This window comes from Schistocerca serialis, chromosome 3 (genome assembly GCF_023864345.2).
Source record: "Schistocerca serialis cubense isolate TAMUIC-IGC-003099 chromosome 3, iqSchSeri2.2, whole genome shotgun sequence".
Lineage (NCBI taxonomy): Eukaryota > Metazoa > Arthropoda > Insecta > Orthoptera > Acrididae > Schistocerca > Schistocerca serialis.
In genome coordinates, this window is record NC_064640.1 from 166,087,968 (window position 1) to 166,111,248 (window position 23,281).

The following is a 23,281-nucleotide window of genomic DNA, read 5'->3' on the forward strand; positions in this document are numbered from 1 at the left end:
CTGACCTGTCCTCCCCTTGCAGCATGGAGGTGAGGTCCCACGTGTCACTGGATATTTAAGGTCCATTGGGGAGCAAGTTGCTCGCAAATTACAATTCTGGACCGATTTCTATTTCTCCAATTACAGCACCACCTGTGGCGAAACAAAGAAAATGCTTCAGATGAAACACGTGTAGATTTTGCTGTGGAACCGTAATCTGCAATAAAAAATGGGGGTTCCCATTGAAGATTTCAAGGTTGTCCCTTCCACCCACACAGGGAGTGGGATAGTGGGTGGAGTGTTGTGTCATTGGATGCCACCATCTGAGACAAACAAGTTGGAATTATAAATTTTTTTATATTTGATGTGTATTTTGAGATATTTCAATGTCTTCAGTTAAAATTAACGCCCTGTATAATCACCGACATGTATGCAAGGGATTACTGTGTCGTTTTTGTCTTTCCACTATGCGTGCAGTAAATGTGGAAACGAACTATTACAAAATGTGTTCAAACAAGACCAAAGTGCAGTTATTCTTTTCTTCAAACACTGGTAAACATCCATCGGACAATGAAGAATGTGTGCGGGACAGCACGTCTGTCAAATATCAGTTGTGGAATGATGTGCCAAGTTCCAAGCTGGTCGTGTTGTGATGCAACACACCGGTCAATCTCATCCATTATGGACGAGTGGAGAAACACTTGAACATCCATTCTATAGTCCTGATCTCTCTCCCCCCATGTGATTATAACACCTTTGGTCCCTTAAAAAGGTCTTCAATGGTCGGTAAGTCCAATCAGATGAGGATGTGCAGCACGCAATTGCAGACTTCCTCATGCAATAGGACAGTGTCTTACCAAACGAATATTTTCAACCTGTTGGATCGGTGGTATGATTGCCACAATGTTCACAGTGATTTTGCCTAATTGGCATACTGATTCGGGACTGTACTGCATTCAAATGGAAAATTTTTTATCACCCCCATATATAATGCGCCAATTCATTTGGTCTTACAGAACCTTGTCAAGGAACTGGAGAACAAGAAGGTTGTTTAGAAATACTTCAAGATAACTGTAGCTGCTTTTGATATACACAATTATACCCATGGATTTTTTTATTTTTTTCCCACTTTTAGGAAGAAAATGAAATTTCATTGGGCCACATCTGATCTTCAATGTTTAACCACAGGTGTGATTTGGGACTCAAGAAATGCTTATGTATGCAATATCCTGTGAATAGGCTCATTGTTGTGGTGGAATCCAAGTAGAGCCGTCATTGATAACATCACCTGGATTCTCTTGTAGCTTCCACAATACTTTCTTCAATTGTGGTTGTGACAGTACCATTTGCAACAAATAAAATTCACACCATTCTTGTGACCACATACAGTGCTATGTTCCGTTTTGTCAGGCAGGCAGCCTGTATTTTTGTTTCTGCGTTATTTCGACATACTGCCTGTTGGCTTCCATGTCAGGATCTGTGGCCAACACTTGTGTAAAGATTTTCTTGGCATTTTGCCAGCACAAGTGGCTGGCATTGTCAAGGTTACACCCTCCATCGCTGGTGGTGGATTGGAATCTGGCCAGCAGTCGGAGAGTGTATGTACCTATTGCATCAATGTCCGGGGGCTTTTCTCTGGATTCCCTTGGTGCAATGAACACTCATTGCAGGTAGCAAGGGTAGAAGCACAGTCATAATGACCACTGTGATTCTACCATTGCTACCTGCAATGAGTGTTCCACTGCACCAAGGGAATCCAGGATTTGTTTACTGCGAGGCTTTCTTCTTTCTTGTGGAAACAGTGTTTTTGAATTTCTGTGCCATCTCTCTAAAAGTTGGCATGGTAGGTAGCTCCTCTCCACTGCAAGAATATCTGTGTCAGTGACTTTTTATCATGTTGTCGGCCTCTCACAATGCATGCTTTGCCATGGCCGATTTCTCCACTTTTCCCAACCTACAGTGCAATTTATATTAGACCCTGGCAGAGCATGTTTTGAGAGAGAGACTGACCACCTGAGAACGTGGCCTCTGGCACCCTTGAGCAGATTTTGTATACAGGGTCATCACAATTAGTAGCAAAGCCTGACACAGGAAAAGTGTATATAACAGAAGTAAAAACGTCTCAGTAGTAGGATGAGAGGAGTGATGTCCTTTTTGTTTAGGGAAGGGGGTAAGATTTTACTCATGTTTTAGTATTAAATAACTGCAGGTGGTGTGAATAAGGCCTGCTGTACAATGATTAAGAAGCCAGGTAATCAGAACTAGACCTGGAATCAAATTTGAGTATTCTAATGAAAAACTACCAACTGGGTAACACAGTACCGAATGAAGGTTTTTGTCATAAACATGATAACTTGGCGACACATAACCTTTGACATCTGTCTTTTACTGAAAATATTCATGGGATGATACTTTGTAACAGACATTTTTGTACTGTTAGTGTGCAAGGAATTGCTCTGTGGCATCTTGGAATGTGTAAATGATGAAGATAACGTCTATTTTGTCATGGATTGCCTGTTGATGTTTATTAGAAAAGTGGCCATATCTGACAAAAGATGATATGCGATTAGCTTCCTCATATTTATGGATAATGAAGGTATAGTATGAATATGTTTCATGAGTACTCTTGTATTTATGTTATGGATGGTGGTAGAACAAAAGGAAGGAAAGTGGGTTTAAGGCAAACTATTTTATACTCAGGTCTTGTTTATTCTCATCTAGTGTAGGTATGTGCCTTTCCCTTAATGGGATTTTAAAATGTTTCAGTCATTTTATTTTGACTAGAATTCCTTTGGTATAATCTTCATCAGACTCCGCAGATGCTCTACATCACACTATTTCTGCACGAATGCTATTTATTCAGCAACTTCATACAAAATATTTATAGGCACATAGCAAATCACTCGTTTAAACAATTTCATACAAAATTGTTACCAACTATTAATTTTGACTCAAGACTGTTTATTATTCATAAGCTTGCTACATATATTCTCTCATACTTTGGAACTATATTTGTCTGTTCAGTATTATCAATAATAGTAACCTGAGGCATCACTATCTTGCATTTAAATACAGTGATTAGTAACTTTATTTAGATACAATTACTTAAATATTCTTCCCAAGGTCAATTACCTGACCAAAATGCAAAAAGACCTTATAAAATGATGGGGAAGATACTCCTTGCCCTTTGAATGTCTCCTGTTTAGTAACTGAATGTGTGTAATAGCTCATTTATGTTGTTCTGTCCCGTTAAACTTGCATACTGACCAACTTCTCAGTTTAAAGCAAAACATTAATCCACTTCTTTCCTGAAGTGTTTTGCCGGCCGTGGTGGTCTCGCGGTTAAGGCGCTCAGTCCGGAACCGCGCGACTGCTACGGTCGCAGGTTCGAATCCTGCCTCGGGCATGGATGTGTGCGATGTCCTTAGGTTGGTTAGGTTTAAGTAGTTCTAAGTTCTAGGGCACTGAAGACCACAGAAGTTAAGTCCCATAGTGCTCAGAGCCATTTGAACCTGAAGTGTTTCCAAGGATTCTGTAACAGATAAAATTTGCAGTTGGCTCCTACCTGTTGATTCAATATTAAAAAAAACTCCCTTTAGTTGTGCTGTAAACTTCTGCGTACACACAGTTGTTTCAATACCACCTTGTTTGTATACTTCAAGATTACTCCATTTTTAATTTTAATTAATATACCTTAATGATAAGCTAAGTTTTGGAGTTCTGCAACATTTGTTACTCCTGCTTTTTAGTTTTTTTTAAGGAAAGGTGGAATTTGCTCTTTAAAATTTGCATTATTTACAGTTTAGTGAACTATAGTTGCGTAGACACACACCTTCACACCCTAGGATATTTTGGGCACTTAACATTACTTTAATCTAAAAGTTTGTGTTAAACTTTGTGGACGAATCTGTTCAGAAGCCTAAGATATGTTAAAGCATACAATTTGCACTGGGATAATGCCTTGTGGAATATTGTTTGGGACCCCTCTGAAGTGCAAGCACTTCTTTATCACACCCCTGTCTTTTTGCTGATCTTGGTCACTGGATGTGTTTTCTTTCATATTTTTTGATTGCTATCTTTTGTAGATTAGCACTGTTAAACTGAATATTTTGATACTGTTTGGAATATGTACTGTAAGTAGGATTTTGAGGCAGGGGATGTATGCTTGGACGAACTTTTATGCTAAAGACTTTATTTGCATATGGAAAGAGAGATCCACACACTTAAGCGACAAGCCCTTCCAAAGAATCTCGTCATACAGCAGTGACTGACTTGTGGTATTCAGTCTGAGGACTTTCTTGATGCAGCTCTGCATGCTAGTCTATTCTGTGCATGCCTCTTCATCTCTGCATAAGTACTACAACCTACACCCCTTTGAACCTGCTTACTGTTGTGAAGTCTGTCTCCATTTACAATTTTTACTCCCACACTTACTTCCATTACCAAATGGACAATTCCCTGAGGTCTTAGGATGTGTCCTATCAAACCCCCCCCCCCCCCCCCCCACACACACACACACACACACACACACACACACACACACACACACACAAGTCAAGTTATGGGACAACTTAGTTTCCCCTGATGGTGGTTAAAATTCGCACCTGCCTTCTTTGGAACTGGAATTATTACATTATTCTTGAAGTTAGAGGGTATTTCACTTTTATCATATTGCACCAGCTGGAATAGTTTTGTCATGGTATGATCTCGCAAGGGTCTCAACAATTATGAGGGAATGCCATCTACTCCAGCTACCTCATTTCGACACCCTTCTTGCAGTATCACCCCTCCTACTTCATTTGCATCTACTTCCTTTTCAATAAGTGTCATCAAATTTCCTTTTGTATAGTTCTCATGCATATGTTGTATACCTTGTGTTGGATGCCTGTATTTCCTTTTGCCTACATCACTTGTGCCATTTTTATATTTTGTTTTGTCAGTCAATATATTTATCCAAGGATTTCTACTAGGTTGAGCTTTTCCTATGTTACAGTTAATTGTTGCCTACTGCTCAGTTGGAAACACTGAAAGAGCTGCAGTTTATTGCACTTTTCCAGGTCCCATGTTGTTAATTTCATCCCTTTCCACAATTTATATAGTTTTGATCTGCATCTACATCTACCTCTGGAAATAACTTGCTGCTTAAAATCTGATTTAGAAATTTAGCTTACCCTTATATTATCTGACACAGTCAAATGTCATCACATCCAAATAGCCACCATTTTATGGTAGTTTCATATTTTCTTTTATGCTGTCCTTTTTGGGCTTTTCCCATCATTAAGCATGCCATGTGTGGTTCCCATTGTAGTTGGTGCATGTTTAGAAATGAGCAGATGCGTCACATGGAACATGCTTTACACTGCGATTTGCAACTGCAGCACACTAGCATCAGTTAGCTGTATATACCTCCCATATTTCACAGTTAAAAAAAATGAACACATGAAAAACTGCTGTGTTAGCTTTATTAAAAAACACACTTCGTCTCTTGTCCATCTTTTGTGGTGGTGTTCTGTTTGTAGTATACACACATAAAAACTACAGTGTCCATTAAATGATAAAACAAGAAGTGAAGTTCAGTCAGTAAGGACATGTATTAAAACATCTATTGCAGATAGTCTTCAAAGTAAGTTGTTTCACCTTTTCCATTTCTTAGTGAAAACCCTATGGTCATTCTTATCAAATCACTCCAATGCAGTAGCAGAATTTTTAGCACACAATCATGTATAATATTTATAAAAGAGTTACATACCCCACTATTTGGAATGTTTTTTGTATGAATAAATGAACACTGAATTGGGCAGTGACATAGAAAGCATTCTTGCAATTTGTTGGTCCATATTCATTGAAATGTTCACAAAAACAAGCAAACTCACTCCTGAGAAGAGCACTCATACGTACATAAAAAAATATTAAAGGACACATCTGTTAAATAAATAAAGTCCCAGAATCATTTTGAAAATGCAAAGGGGAATACAAGTTTTTGGATTTAGCAAGACGCGAATCAACTAAATTTGGCCTTGTACCTCCCCACCGCTATCCACTAACTACTGGAAACTTGTGAATCTTACAACCATTGTCTTACGTTATGATATGGAGACTAATTGCCGATATATCATTAACTGACATTTAACTGTAACAAATTGTACCAAGAAAGATTGAGAAATCTTCAATTCACTGTCGACCTGAAACAGCGTACATTCAGAACACGCAAGTTACCTGAACAAAAACCAAACAAAAATTCTCGAACCAATGACATTTCCCATAACTTTATTGATATAATTTGCAGAAATAATGTGTTTCCAAAAGTTCCTTAATGTGTTGGTGCTTTGAAACAGCATATACAGTATTCATAGGATGTGTGTTATGATATAAAACCCACCAAATATGGGCTTCAACTGAAAATGATTGTCTCCCAAGGCCTGCTTGTGATGTAATGTGATCTTGCACCTCATTGGCCACACTCCTCTCTATGAAACGAAAATCTAATTTGGGATTGTTGCATATAGAATATCAAGAAGAAAACTTGAGGCATTTTATTTATATTACTGAAAGAAACCAGAGCATTGTCAAACAATGCCCATGACTAATTATAACAATCCCCTAATGGGGGGGGGGGGGGGGGGGGGTGACCCACTAAACTGCTTCATTATACTTCTTAATAATACATGTTGCACTGCTAAATGGTGAGTGGTGCTCTTTGACTGAGAAAGATCAGTAACCACCATGTATAGAGTACTATGATCTTCCACTGTGTGCATTCTGTGACAGATGAGAACAGGGTGCTAATGGATTGGTGGTCTAGTCAGTTAGTAAAGATATCTGGAAGTAGAAAGACCCTTCAATGAATTGTTCATGCTTTCTCTTCCAGTAAAGTAAATTGTGAAAAATTTGACTATGTGCTTAAATAGTTTAGGGAGGTGTTTGCATTTATAACCAAAAAAATACCTAGTGACTGAACTGTCAGCCTTTTTAATCTATGTAAAGCTTTGTAACCCACCTGACAGAAGTAATGTGTGAAAAATGTATGTTTATTTTCCAATGTTATTTACCAACCTGTTCTATAAAGCACACAAATGATGTAATTGTCGTAGTACAGTATACAGAGGTTTCTATTCAAAACACATGTGCTTTCCATAAAAAGGAAGTGACCAACTGCCTCTCCTCTCCCCCTCAAATATGTTCGATCATTAAGCTAAATTACAGTCATTTATGATTTTAGCACACAAATATTTCTTCTGTTCTGATTTCAGCAGTTCGGAACTTTTCATTCAGCATTTTCTTAATCGTGTTTCGATTGAAATACTAACATGCTAAATATTACTTTTTTTGGGTAAAATAACTGAGCTATTAAAAGTGAAAGCATGAATTTATATCAAGCTATGGTTTATTCTCCGGTATAATTTAAACAGCTTCCCTTTAATATATACAGCTTTTAATATAACACTAATTCAATTACATTCTTGTGCTCTTCCTAGTATTAACATTTTTCACTCTTTGTGCCCAAATTAGATCCTCATAACAAGTAAAGTGTTACGCCAAGTGCCTGCCAGCTCCGCCCCCCCCCCCCCCCTCCAATCTGATGTTTTGCACTTAATAGCAATTCAATGATTTCACTTATTTATATTCTGCTGCTCATGTATCACCATAAGTGTGCAATATGGGCCTTGTGCTACATTCTGCTTCAAAACAATTTAAACTATATTACATTGTAAATCTGTTCTTTTTCAGAATAGCAGTCTTCTGTGGTTAATATACAATGATGAGCCAGTTAATGGTACTTCATCTTTAGAACTAGGACACACAAAAGGAGTTGTTGTGGCAAATATGGATGGTGGATTTTGGCTGGTTCACAGTGTTCCCAAGTTCCCTCCTGTTCCTTGCACATCACAGATGTATGGGTACCCTGCAACAGGACTTCACTATGGGCAGAGTTTCTTCTGCATTAGTATGGCTGCCAAATCCCTGGATATTGTGGGTATGAAAGTCAGTACAATTTTTTCCATCTTTTGAGGAGCTTAGGATTCTTCATTATTTAAACCCTGCGTACTTGCACACGCAGCATCGTGCAAGACTGCTATTTCTGTTACACAGTTTAAAGCATTGTGATCTAGGCAGTGAACAGAATGTCATTGGATTTCTACAATTCAGCAGTGCCAGTCCTACTTCCAATCATGGCTTAAATCTATATGAAAGATTACCGGAAACTTTTTTGGAAGAGCTTTCATTACTCGCTATAAAAAGTTGTCTGCATTTAGCCTTAATTCTCCCCAAGGAATTTTACTTCAAAAGATTAAGCCAATTCCACCTATTAGCAATAAAATGATACTTCTCCCTCTTCTGAGTGAATGTTATGTTTGTCAAGCAAAACTTAGTGAAACCCTGTTTCATTTTACAGAATAAAGCAATGTTATAAATATTTTCTATCTAGTTCCTGGACCATTTAAGAAAATTTCATATTGTTTGTTACCAGATGTTCATTTTTTGTTTTGTTTCTCTAATAATACAAATGTTTACTTTAAGCATCCGGTACAGAGTGCACCACAGCCATCACCGAAAATGTTTAGGACATATCGTCTATCAAATGGACAAGTCATTTGCATGTCTTCTGAAATTCATAAACAGCAATACCAACACAACTCATACAATAATAATTTGCTCAAAAACATGGTAGAAATAGTGCCTTTTGAATAGAGAAATTAGGTGATAAGTTAACTAACCAAAGAACACATTCATTACACGCTGAAGTTTTGTTCTTCAAACTATGTACATTAGTATTTACTGACTTAAGTTTCATCTTACGACACTAACATGACCCCACGATGTTGCCAATAATTACAAACAAAGAGCATTCAAAAAATATATGGGAGTTTATCCATGCGGTGTAACATACGACTTTACCTATATTATTGCTGCAGTATTTATCAGCTTGTCACTGAATGGGGAAACTTGAGAGTTCCCATATAAATCTGTGGAACCTCATTACCCCTAGTATTTCTTGTAATCTAAATTGTCCAAATCTTGCCAGACTGCAGTACTGAAATTTGTACAAATGTTAAATCCTTGATCATTACCTTATTATCTGATTCTATTTCTTGCAGGAGAACAGCTATTGTACAATGAACCAAAACTCTACAGTTCACAGATACCTTTTAATTTAAAGGACGTATATCCAAATTTATCACTTGCATCCCAGAAAAAATGGATAGAAGCTGCACCTTGGTTCCACATAGCTACACTTACATCCATGAAAGGAGATTCCTTTTGGTCTTTTGCAAAATCACGCCACTTTGGGGAAGGTAAATATAAGGAAGAGTAATAGCAGTGGTTGTTTTACATATTTCTCCAACATATTGTGCCATGAGCTATGGGCGTACTTTACAGATTTGTATGCAGACCTGGTGGCTCCTAATCTGAAATCTGACCTCTTTGTTGAATCGTGGCAAAATGGTGAAGGAAAACTTCCATCGGAGTGCCAGTCAGACTTCATGTAAGTTGAAATGAAAGTTTACACTCGTAACGAGAATTTTACTGTGCCATTAAAATAATTCTTTCTTCAACAGTGTTGAGAACATTGCAGCTGTAACATGCAACACTGGAAAATCACAAGTGGTTGAATTCCATTCAAGTAAGGATCATTCAAAGTGGACAGTTACAAGTAACAGCAGCAATCCATGGGTCTGCATTGGTGATATAAATAGAATGGCAAGTACAATGATGCATTTTTGTTTTAAAGAGAATATCTCATTAGCTTATTTATGTGCATTATCTTCATTTAAATAGAGTATTGGTTTCGGTATTTTTAGGTAATTTTCATACACACAGTTCAGTCACTCTTGTGATAATTATTACACCTGATTACTACATTTAGTCAAATGTTACAGGAATCTCAAAAGAAGAGAGGGGGTGGCACTGTGTGCACTTCCAACAAAGATTTATGGATTGCTTACAAAAGTACTGTACAATCTGTTGATTCCTGCCCAGTGGCGCAAGACTTTAACAACAAAGCCTCTTACATGGAGAAACAAGCAACTGTGTATTTATTGTTATTTATATTCATTTATAGCATCATGATATAAATGCAATGAAATTACTGACAGTATTAATATCATGAGATTTGGCCACGGATCTCATTGATTAATAAAAATTAATTTCTTACAAAATTTAATGTTGTATTCATTTATACAATGTACTGTGTTGAGAACTTCTAATACTTAAATCACAAGTTGCAGTTTATTTACAGATTTGGTACTAATCCTCACAAACTTTGGATCACTTCTTCTTTGGTTTCAACATGAAATATAATATAACAAGACCAACACCAGCATATGTAGCCTTTGCTACCTGAAAACAAAAAGGAAAAGTTATCAGTTTAGAATGCCTCGCATGAGTCATTCCAATAACATCCAACAATTTCTTCTCAGAACAAGAGTTAAAATTCGGAAAAAAAAAAAAAAAAAAAAAAAAAAAAAAAAAAAATCAATCGACATTTAATTTACATGTACTATTTTTCTAATTAGTCTCCAACTCCTATGACCTTAGATGAGCATGTATTATTCCATTAGTAAAAAGCTCTTACCCTGTGCTCAATCAATCACACTTTCGAGAATCCATAAATGGATCAAGTAGAGTGCCAGGTTTGACCTATAGGGTCGATGAGGAAATTTTGTGATGTGGTCTCAGGTTCCGAGACGTGTGTGGGAACAAGATTTAATTTGGACCCTTGTCACACAAAACAAACTGTTAATGTATTTAGTTCATAAGCTCCATAAACTGACACCTCTTTTAAAGAGATGAAGCATGGAACATACATGCCTTTGAAACCTGTAAGGTTGCAAGGTTTGGTATTTGTCTATTTCCACTAATGGTTAACCCTATTAATTGTGCAGTTTAAATTAGGAAATCTGAAGACTTCACTATGGACATGTGTTGCACTAAAATTATCTGATTCATACATTCCACAAAAAAATATATTGGGGTGGGGGGAATCCTCAATAAATAATAACTTTTGTTTCCCCTTGGCTGCAGCTTTTAAGCAGCAATAATTTATATACAATAATATTCATGTAATTAACACACTGAAGTATTAAGTATTTTAAGACTTGTTATTTATGAAACGCAATAAAATTAGATTCCAATGCTGACTTAAAAAAAACACAGAATTCCTAGCATTTCTTCAATTTTTCCAGGTAAAATTTAATTCCCCCAGAAATCTAAACACATTCAGGAAATAAATATGGTTGAACTGAATGATTCTCACTGGGCATCATATACTATCACCAAATGGCTATGATCAACACAATGGACTAACAGCAGCATGCAATAGAAAAGCCACACACACTGTAAGTGCAGTTTAATCTTTATACAGAGAAGAAAATACAAAGCCAAGTATTCTGAGGATAATCTTAGCTCACTCTTTTGAGTACACATCTTATCACAATAGTTTAACTTACCCGTGAAGGGAATGAGTTTATGTTGTGAAGGATCTGAATGAAGTCTACATTTCTATGACTTGCTGTTTAACAGTCACACACAGTAACTATATTCCTTCTACCATGTGCAACACTAAGAATAATTTACTTTATAAGATTAAATTGTTAAATTTAAACTAAATGTGTCTCCACAAATTTCTCTGTGTAAAAACTTACCTTTCCCTATTATACATCTTAAATGATACTGTACAAATCTTTCAAACGAACATTACTTTATATCCGTTAAGAAAATAAATGTTACAATTACGATTGGGTACATGGTATCTAAATTTAACAAATTTTTAGAATTGAACCTAAGCTGAAGACAAATCCACCGTAAGCTTCCTATATTGTGCTTAAGGCTGCACACAGAAGAAACAATGCAGACAAGATATTCTCCCATGAAAGAGCTGGAAATTGGCTGTATTTTCCAGGTTAAAGTTTGTCCAACTGCATTAAAATTCTGAACAAAAATTATCTGAACACTATCTAGTTTAAGTAAAACTACAGCAGTTAGCCATGCAAGAGCTATGGTGCAAATGTTATCAAGACACACACCCTCCATCACATGTTTAATATAGCAGCAGTAGACATTAGGTAACAATTTGCAAAGGTCATCCAACCCAAAATTGACCACCACTCCTTAAGACAATAATGGTATGTAAAATTTAATATGGTGAAACACCTGAAGATTCATTCAAAAGTGAAAATCCCGTTGCGCCAAAAATCTGTGTGCAAGACATGATTTACTGGCAGTGAACACGAAAAATTTCTAGCTTTTCATTCCTCAGTAAATTATGGAAAATTATGAAGAAAGAATGAGTGGAAATAAGTTACAGTTAAGTGGGCATCAACTACAAATATGGAAGGGAAGTGGAGGAGACCATGAGGCTGGTGAGACTATCAGTGGGGAGCCTTGTTCCTCCCAGTACTTTGGCCATTTTGGGGAATTAAATTTTTTTTGTTGGCATCAGTGTTTCTTGCCATTCACTTTCCATTGCAATTTGCATCTGTTGCTGTCCAGTAAGAGGGAAAGAAAGATTTTTCACCGAATTAACTTTTATTTTGGTAAGTGTATCCAATTATTTTGACATATTAATTTTGTAAGAAATAATGCTGGTAACTGTTTCCTATAAAAGTTCATACTTTAAGGCATAAAGTATAACTGAAAATAAATGCTAATTGTAAGTTAGGGAGCATTCAGAAGCAATTTTGTTTACTTGTGTCTTATGGGGAGACTTGATCCTCAATAACTTGGTGAGACTTGATGCAGGGATCAAGTGTCCTTGTTCAAATGTTTCCCAAAGATTTGAGTGTTTTCCTGGTATCACATTATTGTAAAACATACAACACCCAACAAATGATAAAATGATATGATATATAGACATTTTATTGTAATATAATGCATTGAATTATACAATATGGGTGAAAATGAAACTTAGGTCTAATAAATTAAAACAAAAAGTATCATAATTTTGTTTTATATTGCAGAACTATGGGTCTTACATATAAAAGGAAAGAGGGAGTCAAAGCTATGAAAAAAATTGTCTCCAAAAGTATGGAACTTGCAGTAATGGCATGCCTTGGGGGAAAAAGTTTACGAGGAGCATCAGTGGAATTTCAAGTCCCACTAATGACCTTAAAACATTGTTAGGTAGCAGTTAAGTCAAGATACTGACATTTCTTATTCTTCTACATACAACAAGTCTAAGGTGTTTTCAACTGAGGAGGAAAATTCTTTATGTGAATACTTTAAAACAGCAAGCAAATTACACCATGGCCTGAGTGCAAAAAGTGTGTGTGCACATTTGCATATCAATTTTCTTCTGAAAATAAAAAGAAAATTCCTGAAAATTGGAAGAAAGAGGGCAAAGCTGGAAATGACTGGTTCAGAGGTTTCATGAGAAGGCATCCTGAACTCTCTCTTCGTACACCAGAAGGAACCAGTATAAGCAGAGGAAGCAGCTTTAATAAACACAATGTTAGACAATTTTTTGATAATCTTTTCCAGATTATCACTAGGGAAGTTCTTGGACCAGAATCTATTTGAACATAGACGAAATGGGTCTTACTACATACAGTCCACAAACCAGGAAAAATAGTGGCTGTAAGAGGAGAGAAACAGGTAGGAAAAGTGACTTCTTCCGAGAGAGGTGAACTTGTGACAGCATGTTGTGAAATAAATGCTATAAGAGGCCTTTCATGATCTTTCCACATGTGAAACTGACAGGATACGATGCTGCATGGAGCTCCTCCTGGAACCAGTGGTTCCACTCATTCCAGCGGTTGGATGACAGCTGATAATTTTTTGTTTTTAAAACATTTTCATAAATATGTAAAATGCAGTGCTCTACACAAAACACTTATGGGCAATCATAATAGTCATATTAGTTTGGAATCCTTACATTTTGCAAAAGAAAATGGATTTACTCTTTTGACAATTCCTCCCCATACATCCCATAAAATGTAGCCCCTTGATAGGTCAGTGTATGGTCCACTGAAGGCATATTACAGTTCTGCTGCAGGAGACTGGATGACAGCACTTCCAGGTTCAAATGGCTCTGAGCACTATGGGACTTAACTGCTGTGGTCATCAGTCCCCTAGAACTTAGAACTACTTAAACCTAACTAACCTACAGACATCACACACATCTATGCCCGAGGCAGGATTCGAACCTGCGACCGTAGCAGTCACGTGGTTCCAGACTGTAGCGCCTAAAACTGCACGGCCACTCCGGCTGGCAGCACATCCAGGGAAAACTATCTATGATATCTCCGAGATTTTTGGTAGAGCTTTCCCTAAAGCTTTTACACCCAGCAATGTGATTAGTGGTTTTCGGGTTTCAGGCATATGGCCATTTAACTCTGATATATTTACAGATGATGAATTTTTGTCTGCATATACAACAGACCACTTACAATCAGTGGAAGTCTGATTCGCCAAAAGTGTTTCAGTATCAACACCATCTTCCGGAATTAGATCTAGCCCTATTGTATAGAGATCCTTTGAAGATATCAGACCACAACCTAAGGCAGCAGCTCACACTACAACTTGACGAGGAAGGAAACGAGCATGTACCACAACCCTAACACACACTCCGGTAAAAGATAAACTTGAGGAAGAACTCGGAGAAAGAAATGCACGAAGATTGAAACCTGTGGGAAGACCTAAGAGGCTGAACTTTGAAAACAAGAAACAAACGAATAAGACAAAAGTAGAAACTTCTGAAAGTGAACTGTCTCCATGTGAGTTTGATAATGACTTGGGAGAGTTTGAGTAACAGTGATTCTGATGAAATTTTGAATGACGAACCAGGCACTGGAAAATGGATAATTGCTACCTTCCAAACAAAGAAATCTGAAAAACATTATGTGGGAGAGATTGTCAATGTTCCTGACGAAGAGAATTTCACTCTGAAATGTGCGAGAAAGATAGAGGGCCAACGGTTCAAGTGGCCAGGAACTGAAGACATATGTGACATTAAAAGGAACCAAATTGTACGAATCATTCCATCTCCAGCATTTTCTTCAAAGAATGGTAGAGTTAGCAGTTTCATTTTTAACAGTGTCAAATTTGAGGGCTTTAATATTCAATAATTTGTATGTTTGTCTATAATTTCATCATGTTAAATACTTCAAACAGAGGCAACCGTTATTGACTTTCTCAATAGGTATACTTGTTTTATCTTTGTATGACTGTGCTTTATCTCATATGATCTTGGATACACTAAACATGCTAATTCTACTTTTTGACAGTAATTTCAACTATTTAAAATATATGTTTGATAACTTAGTGACTTTTATGATCTCATGTTTTGTAGGCTACAGATTGCACTTCAAGCAATGCCTCTAGAGATCATGAATGAATTTGTTTTCTAAAGTTATGTGAATTTCTTTTGTTAGTAAACCTCAATTCCTCTTATAAATCTTATAGACAAAATAAAATTTGGTTTGAATAATGAATAAATTGTTTTATTTACCACAATAAAGTGGTGGATCAAGTCTCCCCGTAAAAGGGATCAAGTGTCCCACATATGGTGAGACTTTATCCATTCTGCATGGCTTTAGTTTTTAATTTTTGATGATGATAGTAAATAGCAAAGGATTGAAATAAAAATAGGGACAGAAAGAGTTAAAAACTGACTACTTATTACACATTTTAGTTCTTTTCTGATGTTTATACCTACCGCTTTAAAAAATAAAATGTAAAAAAGGGATCAAGTCTCACCACTCTCCCCTACTGAAGTTCTGATTTTGTCCTTGAGGCACACTTGGGTGACGAAATATGTAGTGCATGGGAAAAGGCAGTGATCTGGTATAGGACATGAGTCTCTCTTAACTTCTAATATACAGCTACTGCAAATTTTATACTTGCGTCTCTGAACTAATTTTCAACCAAAAGCTTTAACTGTTTACCACAATACATCACTCATGCTACAGCATACTTATCACTTGCTTATGTTCTACCCATGAATTAACATACCAAACCTACATAGGCAGCTACGGCGAAATATAACTGAACAAATTCGACTTGGCAAAAAAATTTAAATTCTTAAAAACGTCCTTCTGAAACTGCTAGCAAATCTTACTAGAAGTACGTATACCATTAACTGCTATGAACTACTGCGCAATGTTTTTAACGTTTTAATGTGTGCTATTATCTACAAACTCTTTTTAGCTTTTCAAATGGGCAATAAATTAACATCGTTACAGAGAATCACAAACATCGTGATGGAGCGCACCTACCCAGATAATATTACTGAGAATTAGAAATAACCTTCAAAACAAATGTTACTCACATTTGCCCTCCCGGTATTCGTAGTTGAATTGAAATACTTCGACAGACCTTTTAACTGGCCTTCTTCTACTTTGGCGTCTCCTGCCATAGCTTGCGAAATATTATAATGGGTATTACCCTAATCGAACAAAAACTGCACCCTTTCCTCTCTGTGCTTTACTTGCCGGTATCGCTAGCACGGGCACGGGAAAATGGAACCAATTCCAAAGCACTTCATGCACAGAAACACACAACTCTCTATATGTAGCGACAGATGAGCTACATATGAGCTCTGGAGGCGTTCAATAACGAAAGCCTGTCCACGCGTTTAATTTTTCTGATCCGCCTACTTATTTGTAGCATAAAATATTGCTGTGAGAAGACATGATGATGAACATCTGGAAATGTCAGTGACAGTTGTTTGATGTATACCTAAGTCTTCTTGTACATGAATCTGAAAACTTGGGTCTGCTGAATAGCAACACGTTTTACTTTTCACTTCGTTTGAAAGGTCGTTCCATCTTCTTTCATGAGTTTTTGGAAGAAAGTCCGCCAGAAAAATAGAGTTTTCATTGTTAAGCCATATAAACTGTACAGTTTCTCCCTACGGTATATCTTTAGATCTTTCTTTGTCTTCCAAGCAACATAAATTCCGCCAAAACTACCAAAAAGTCGGTAAAACTTACCCTCAACAGAACTTAGCTCGAAGTATGCTACAGAGCTCACTCCAAAAAACCGAGAATATTCTCCGCTTGTGAAAATCTCCTCTAGTTTTATTCATACGAAATCTGAGAATGTTTTCTGTTCTGAACAACTTCCCGTACCCATGTACTCACGCCGAGAACATTGTAGCGTGAAGCATTCGCTGACTCGCTAATTTCGTGTGAACTTGAGAATAGTCTCCGAAATTTCGCGTGTAAAGTAGATTCTTCATTTTATTCCTACAACCCATTATATCGGGGATCCTTGCTGGAAAATTCTGGGGAATTTTTTATATATATATATTCTTGCTATTTGTTTTGGGTCAATGAGATCGAATGTTTGGGTGGCCACCAAAAACATGACGGAACATTTAAAAAACAAAAGAAAGCGAAGAATCAAGTTTTTTTGTCGGTTTTTAGGGTTCCATACCCAGGCGATAAAAATGGAACACATTGTTGTCAGTGTGACTGTCCATCTTTTAAGACACCTTTTCCCCAGACATGTGTGGAGGTATCAAGCTGAAATTTATGTCATATACTTTACCAAGCTCTATGGTTCCTTGGTGGTGTAAAGGAAATTAAGCTTCTAAGTCAATGCAATCAGAAGATATGGTAAACCCAAGGAAGAACTTTCCATGTACATAATTACGTTTGTATGGAACTATCAGAGCGCGAGTCTTACTCGCACTTGTCTGACTTTTTTGGGTTAAATCTCGAAAAGTCACCCAACAGAACAAAAAAAACCACTTTAATAAAAATTAGTCTCCCATTATTTTTTCTTGTCAGGCATAATGTAGCACTTGTACCTATAAATGTAAAACCTACACATTGCTACAATATAATACAATTTATTATTAGCAATTGTAGTTTCCTGCACTATGCCTAATGTCTATAATACTGTTAGTACCTACTACGTAGATACCTAGCTGAGTACCAGCATTGCCTGGGAATGTATTTATTCACATTCTCTTAGCCTATCTCCTCTTTCCCTGTCTCCTTGTCCATCTCCTCCACCCTCCTCTCTGTCCACCTCTTCTCCCCCCCCCCCCCACTGTCTATCCCCTTCTGTGCCTCTTCCTGTCCATCTGCTACTTCCCCAGCTCTCTGTCCATTGCTCCTTCCCCCTCTCTTTGTCCATTTGCTCCTTCCCCCTCTTTCCATCTCTTCCACTTCCCTCTGAGTCCATGTCCTACTGCCTCTCTGTCTCCTCCTCACTCCTTTTATCCCATCCTCTCCCTTCATCTTTCAATCTCCTCCTCCTCCTGTCTCTATTTAACTCCTCCTCTCCCTCTCCCTGTGCATCTCCCCTTCCCCATCTCTCTGCCCACCTTCTCCTCCCCCTCTCTCTGTTCATCTCCTCCTCTTTCCTTTCTCTGTCTGTCTCTCCCTCCTCTCACTGTGTCCATCTCCTCCTCCCTCACATCTGTGTCTATGTCCTCCTTCCCTATCTCTGTCTGTTCATCTCTTCCTCCCCCTTCTCACTCTCAGTTTTCACCGCCACCCCAATAAGATGTTGCTGGTTGTTACTCCACAGTATTTCTGTCTAGATTGTAATATGTGTACCATGTGTAGTGGAAATCAACCTGGGGGTTTAGGAGGAGCTTATGAGTTGGATCTTTGCCAGAGTACATACACACACACACACACACACACACACACACACACACACACACACACACACAAATATATATATATATATATATATATATATATATATATATATATATCTTTTTGGTCAGTATTTTAGATTTTTGCAACTCAATTTCCCTGACATCATATCTCCTGAACAATATGTTGTACAATGATAGAATTCTGTAGGTACATTTAGTGGCATATGTGGATACTGTCTGCGAATTTTGTTGTGAATAGAATTAGCAGCAACGAAGTGATACATTTAAAGTTAATGTATAGTGCAACAGTTTTTTCAGTCACCTCAGTGTTTATGGCGTCATACCTCCTGTATTGTGAGTCATACAATAATATAATTTTGCAGGTACATTTAACGGTATTTGTGAATACTGTCTGCAAAATGTGTCCTGAATACAGTTAGTAGTAAAGAAGTAATAAATTAAAACGTCACGCTTGGTGCGACAGTTTTATTTCAAGACACCGAAAAGATCCCCCCACACTCAGATGATACAGTTGCTGAACAGTTCAAAGAAATAAAAATTATTATTGTTGGTGGTGACTTCAGTCTAACCTCGGTACGTTGACGAAAATACATGTTTAAAAGTCGGTAGTAGGCATAAGATGTCGTCCGAAATCGTACTGAATGCGTTTGCAGAAAATCATTTAGAATGATTAGTTCAGGAGATGAACCAATAGTAAATGGTTGCGAAAACATACTCGACGTTTTAGTAACAAATAACCCTGAACAAATAGGGAACATCATGATGGATACAGGCATTAGTGACCACAAGGTTGTTGTAGCGAGATTGACTACCGTAACATCAAAACCCAAAACGCAAAATATATCTACTAAAAAAAAAAGAGATAAAAATTCGCCTGACGCTTTCCTAAGAAACAAGTCTCCACTATGTGAGCGTAGACCAGATGTGGTTTAAATTCAAACAATATCGACAACAATAGAGAGATATGTACCAAATAAATTAATAAGAGATGGTACTGATCCCCCATTGTACACATAACAGGTCGGTGCACAGTTGCAGAAGCAGCGACAAAAGCATGCCAAAACATAAAAGAAAGCAAAACCTCCAAGATTTGCAAAGTTTTGCAGGGGCTCGAAATTTAGAGCGAACTTCAATGCAAATAGTTTTTAATAGTTTCCTCGACGAAACTCTGTCTCGAAATCTGGCTGATAATCCAAAGAGACTAAGGTCGTATGTAAAGTACACAAGTGGCAAGATGCTGTCAATACCCTCACTGCGTGATAACAGTGGTGATGTTACTGATGACAGTGCCACAAGAGTAGAGTTACAACAGTTTTCCGACATTTATTCGCAATAGAAGGGCAAGTGAATATGCCAGAATTCGAATCAAGAGCAATTGCTAATATGGGTGACTCAGAAGTAGTTTTTAGCATGGATAGGGACTGCAACTGCTGTGTTCGGATGCAGGCTGAGTTGGCATCCCTTCGCTCCCAGCTTCAGGCAGTGTTGGCTACGGTCACACAGCTTGAGACTGTTGCCAATGGGCATCACTGTGGGGGTCCGGATGGGGGTTTGTCGGGGACGGCCAGCTCGTCCCACGCATCCCCTGATCGGACTACGACTGTGGTTGCCCGGGATACTGCCCGCATTGAGGCTGATCCCTCACCTGTGGTAGAGTGGGAGGTCGTTTCAAGGTGTGGCAGGGGGCGAAAGACATTTCGGAGGGCTGAACGGAAAGCCTCTCCAGTTTGTCTGACGAACCGGTTTCAGGCTCTGTCTCAGGCTGATACTGATCTTCGGCCTGACATGGCTGCTTGTCCTGTTCCAGAGGTTGCCCCTCAGTCTGCAAGATCCGGGCAGTTGCAGAGGGTGGGCTTACTGGTAGTTGGGAGCTCCAACGTCAGGCGCGTAATGGGGCCCCTTAGGGAAATGGCAGCAAGAGAGGGGAAGAAAACCAATGTGCACTCCGTGTGCATACCGGGGGGAGTCATTCCAGATGTGGAAAGGGTCCTTCCGGATGCCATGAAGGGTACAGGTTGCACCCATCTGCAGGTGGTCGCTCATGTCGGCACCAATGATGTGTGTCGCTATGGATCCGAGGAAATCCTCTCTGGCTTCCGGCGGCTATCTGATTTGGTGAAGACTGCCAGTCTCGCTAGCGGGATGAAAGCAGAGCTCACCATCTGCAGCATCGTCGACAGGACTGACTGCGGACCTTTGGTACAGAGCCGAGTGGAGGGTCTGAATCAGAGGCTGAGACGGTTCTGCGACCGTGTGGGCTGCAGATTCCTCGACTTGCGCCATAGGGTGGTGGGGTTTCGGGTTCCGCTGGATAGGTCAGGAGTCCACTACACGCAACAAGCGGCTACACGGGTAGCAGGGGTTGTGTGGCGTGGGCTGGGCGGTTTTTTAGGTTAGATGGCCTTGGGCAAGTACAGAAAGGGCAACAGCCTCAACGGGTGCGGGGCAAAGTCAGGACATGCGGGGACCAAGCAGCAATCGGTATTGTAATTGTCAACTGTCGAAGCTGCGTTGGTAAAGTACCGGAACTTCAAGCGCTGATAGAAAGCACCGAAGCTGAAATCGTTATAGGTACAGAAAGCTGGCTTAAGCCAGAGATAAATTCTGCCGAAATTTTTACAAAGGTACAGACGGTGTTTAGAAAGGATAGATTGCATGCAACCGGTGGTGGAGTGTTCGTCGCTGTTAGTAGTAGTTTATCCTGTAGTGAAGTAGAAGTGGATAGTTCCTGTGAATTACTATGGATGGAGGTTACACTAAACAACCGAACTAGGTTAATAATTGGCTCCTTTTACCGACCTCCCGACTCAGCAGCATTAGTGGCAGAACAACTGAGAGAAAATTTGGACTACATTTCACATAAATTTTCTCAGCATGTTATAGTCTTAGGTGGAGATTTCAATTTACCAGATATAGACTGGGACACTCAGATGTTTAGGACGGGTGGTAGGGACAGAGCATCGAGTGACATTATACTGAGTGCACTATCCGAAAATTACCTCGAGCAATTAAACAGAGAACCGACTCGTGGAGATAACATCTTGGACCTACTGATAACAAACAGACCCGAACTTTTCGACTCTGTATGTACAGAACAGGGAATCAGTGATCATAAGGCCGTTGCAGCATCCCTGAATATGGAAGTTAATAGGAATATAAAAAAAAGGGAGGAAGGTTTATCTGTTTAGCAAGAGTAATAGAAGGCAGATTTCAGACTACCTAACAGATCAAAACGAAAATTTCTGTTCCGACACTGACAATGTTGAGTGTTTATGGAAAAAGTTCAAGGCAATCGTAAAATGCGTTTTAGACAGGTACGTGCCGAGTAAAACTGTGAGGGACGGGAAAAACCCACCGTGGTACAACAACAAAGTTAGGAAACTACTGCGAAAGCAAAGAGAGCTCCACTCCAAGTTTAAACGCAGCCAAAACCTCTCAGACAAACAGAAGCTAAACGATGTCAACGTTAGCGTAAGGAGGGCTATGCGTGAAGCGTTCATGGAATTCGAAAGTAAAATTCTATGTACCGACTTGACAGAAAATCCTAGGAAGTTCTGGTCTTACGTTAAATCAGTAAGTGGCTCGAAACAGCATATCCAGACACTCCGGGATGGTGATGGCATTGAAACAGAGGATGACACGCGTAAAGCTGAAATACTAAACACCTTTTTCCAAAGCTGTTTCACAGAGGAAGACCGCACTGCAGTTCCTTCTCTAAATCCTCGCACAAACGAAAAAATGGCTGACATCGAAATAAGTGTCCAAGGAATAGAAAAGCAACTGGAATCACTCAATAGAGGAAAGTCTACTGGACCTGACGCGATACCAGTTCGATTCTACACAGAGTACGTGAAAGAACTTGCCCCCCTTCTAACAGCCGTGTACCGCAAGTCTCTAGAGGAACGGAGGGTTCCAAATGATTGGAAAAGAGCACAGATAGTCCCAGTCTTCAAGAAGGGTCGTCGAGCAGATGCGCAAAACTATAGACCTATATCTCTGACGTCGATCTCTTGTAGAATTTTAGAACATGTTTTTTGCTCGAGTATCATGTCATTTCTGGAAACCCAGAATCTACTATGTAGGAATCAACATGGATTCCGGAAACAGCGATCGTGTGAGACCCAACTCGCTTTATTTGTTCATGAGACCCAGAAAATATTAGATACAGGCTCCCAGGTAGATGCTATTTTTCTTGACTTCCGGAAGGCGTTCGATCCAGTTCCGCACTGTCGCCTGATAAACAAAGTAAGAGCCTACGGAATATCAGACCAGCTGTGTGGCTGGATTGAAGAGTTTTTAGCAAACAGAACACAGCATGTTGTTATCAATGGAGAGGCGTCTACAGACGTTAAAGTAACCTCTGGCGTGCCACAGGGGAGTGTTATGGGACCATTGCTTTTCACAATATATATAAATGACCTAGTAGATAGTGTCGGAAGTTCCATGCGGCTTTTCGCGGATGATGCTGTAGTATACAGAGAAGTTGCAGCATTAGAAAATTGTAGTGAAATGCAGGAAAATCTGCAGCGGTTAGGCACTTGGTGCAGGGAGTGGCAACTGACCCTTAACATAGACAAATGTAATGTATTGCGAATACATAGAAAGAAGGATCCTTTATTGTATGATTATATGATAGCGGAACAAACACTGGTAGCAGTTACTTCTGTAAAATATCTGGGAGTATGCGTGCGGAACGATTTGAAGTGGAATGATCATATAAAATTA

General features: G+C 38.7%; 2 protein-coding genes across 6 annotated transcripts in view; one reads left to right on the forward strand and one right to left on the reverse strand.

The window, feature by feature from the left end:
* LOC126469883 (plancitoxin-1) overlaps window positions 1-10,139 on the forward strand; it is a 31,077-nt gene extending 20,938 nt beyond the window's left edge. For all 5 annotated transcript variants that reach the window (XM_050097215.1, XM_050097217.1, XM_050097216.1 and 2 more), the window contains exons 3-7: window positions 7,708-7,954; window positions 9,078-9,275; window positions 9,361-9,466; window positions 9,540-9,681; window positions 9,861-10,139. In XM_050097215.1, coding sequence (XP_049953172.1) covers window positions 7,708-7,954; window positions 9,078-9,275; window positions 9,361-9,466; window positions 9,540-9,681; window positions 9,861-10,055 — 888 coding nt within the window. In that variant the 3' untranslated portion in view covers window positions 10,056-10,139. The remainder of the gene's footprint in view (window positions 1-7,707; window positions 7,955-9,077; window positions 9,276-9,360; window positions 9,467-9,539; window positions 9,682-9,860) is intronic.
* LOC126470729 (ATP synthase membrane subunit K, mitochondrial-like) lies at window positions 9,989-16,470 on the reverse strand. The gene is made up of 2 exons (XM_050098733.1): window positions 16,247-16,470; window positions 9,989-10,320 (listed from the first exon to the last, which is right to left on the reverse strand). The coding sequence occupies exons 1-2, from the start codon at window positions 16,331-16,333 to the stop codon at window positions 10,249-10,251; spliced, it is 159 nt and encodes a 52-aa protein (XP_049954690.1). The 5' UTR covers window positions 16,334-16,470; the 3' UTR covers window positions 9,989-10,248.
* Window positions 16,471-23,281: the final 6,811 nt, after the last annotated feature.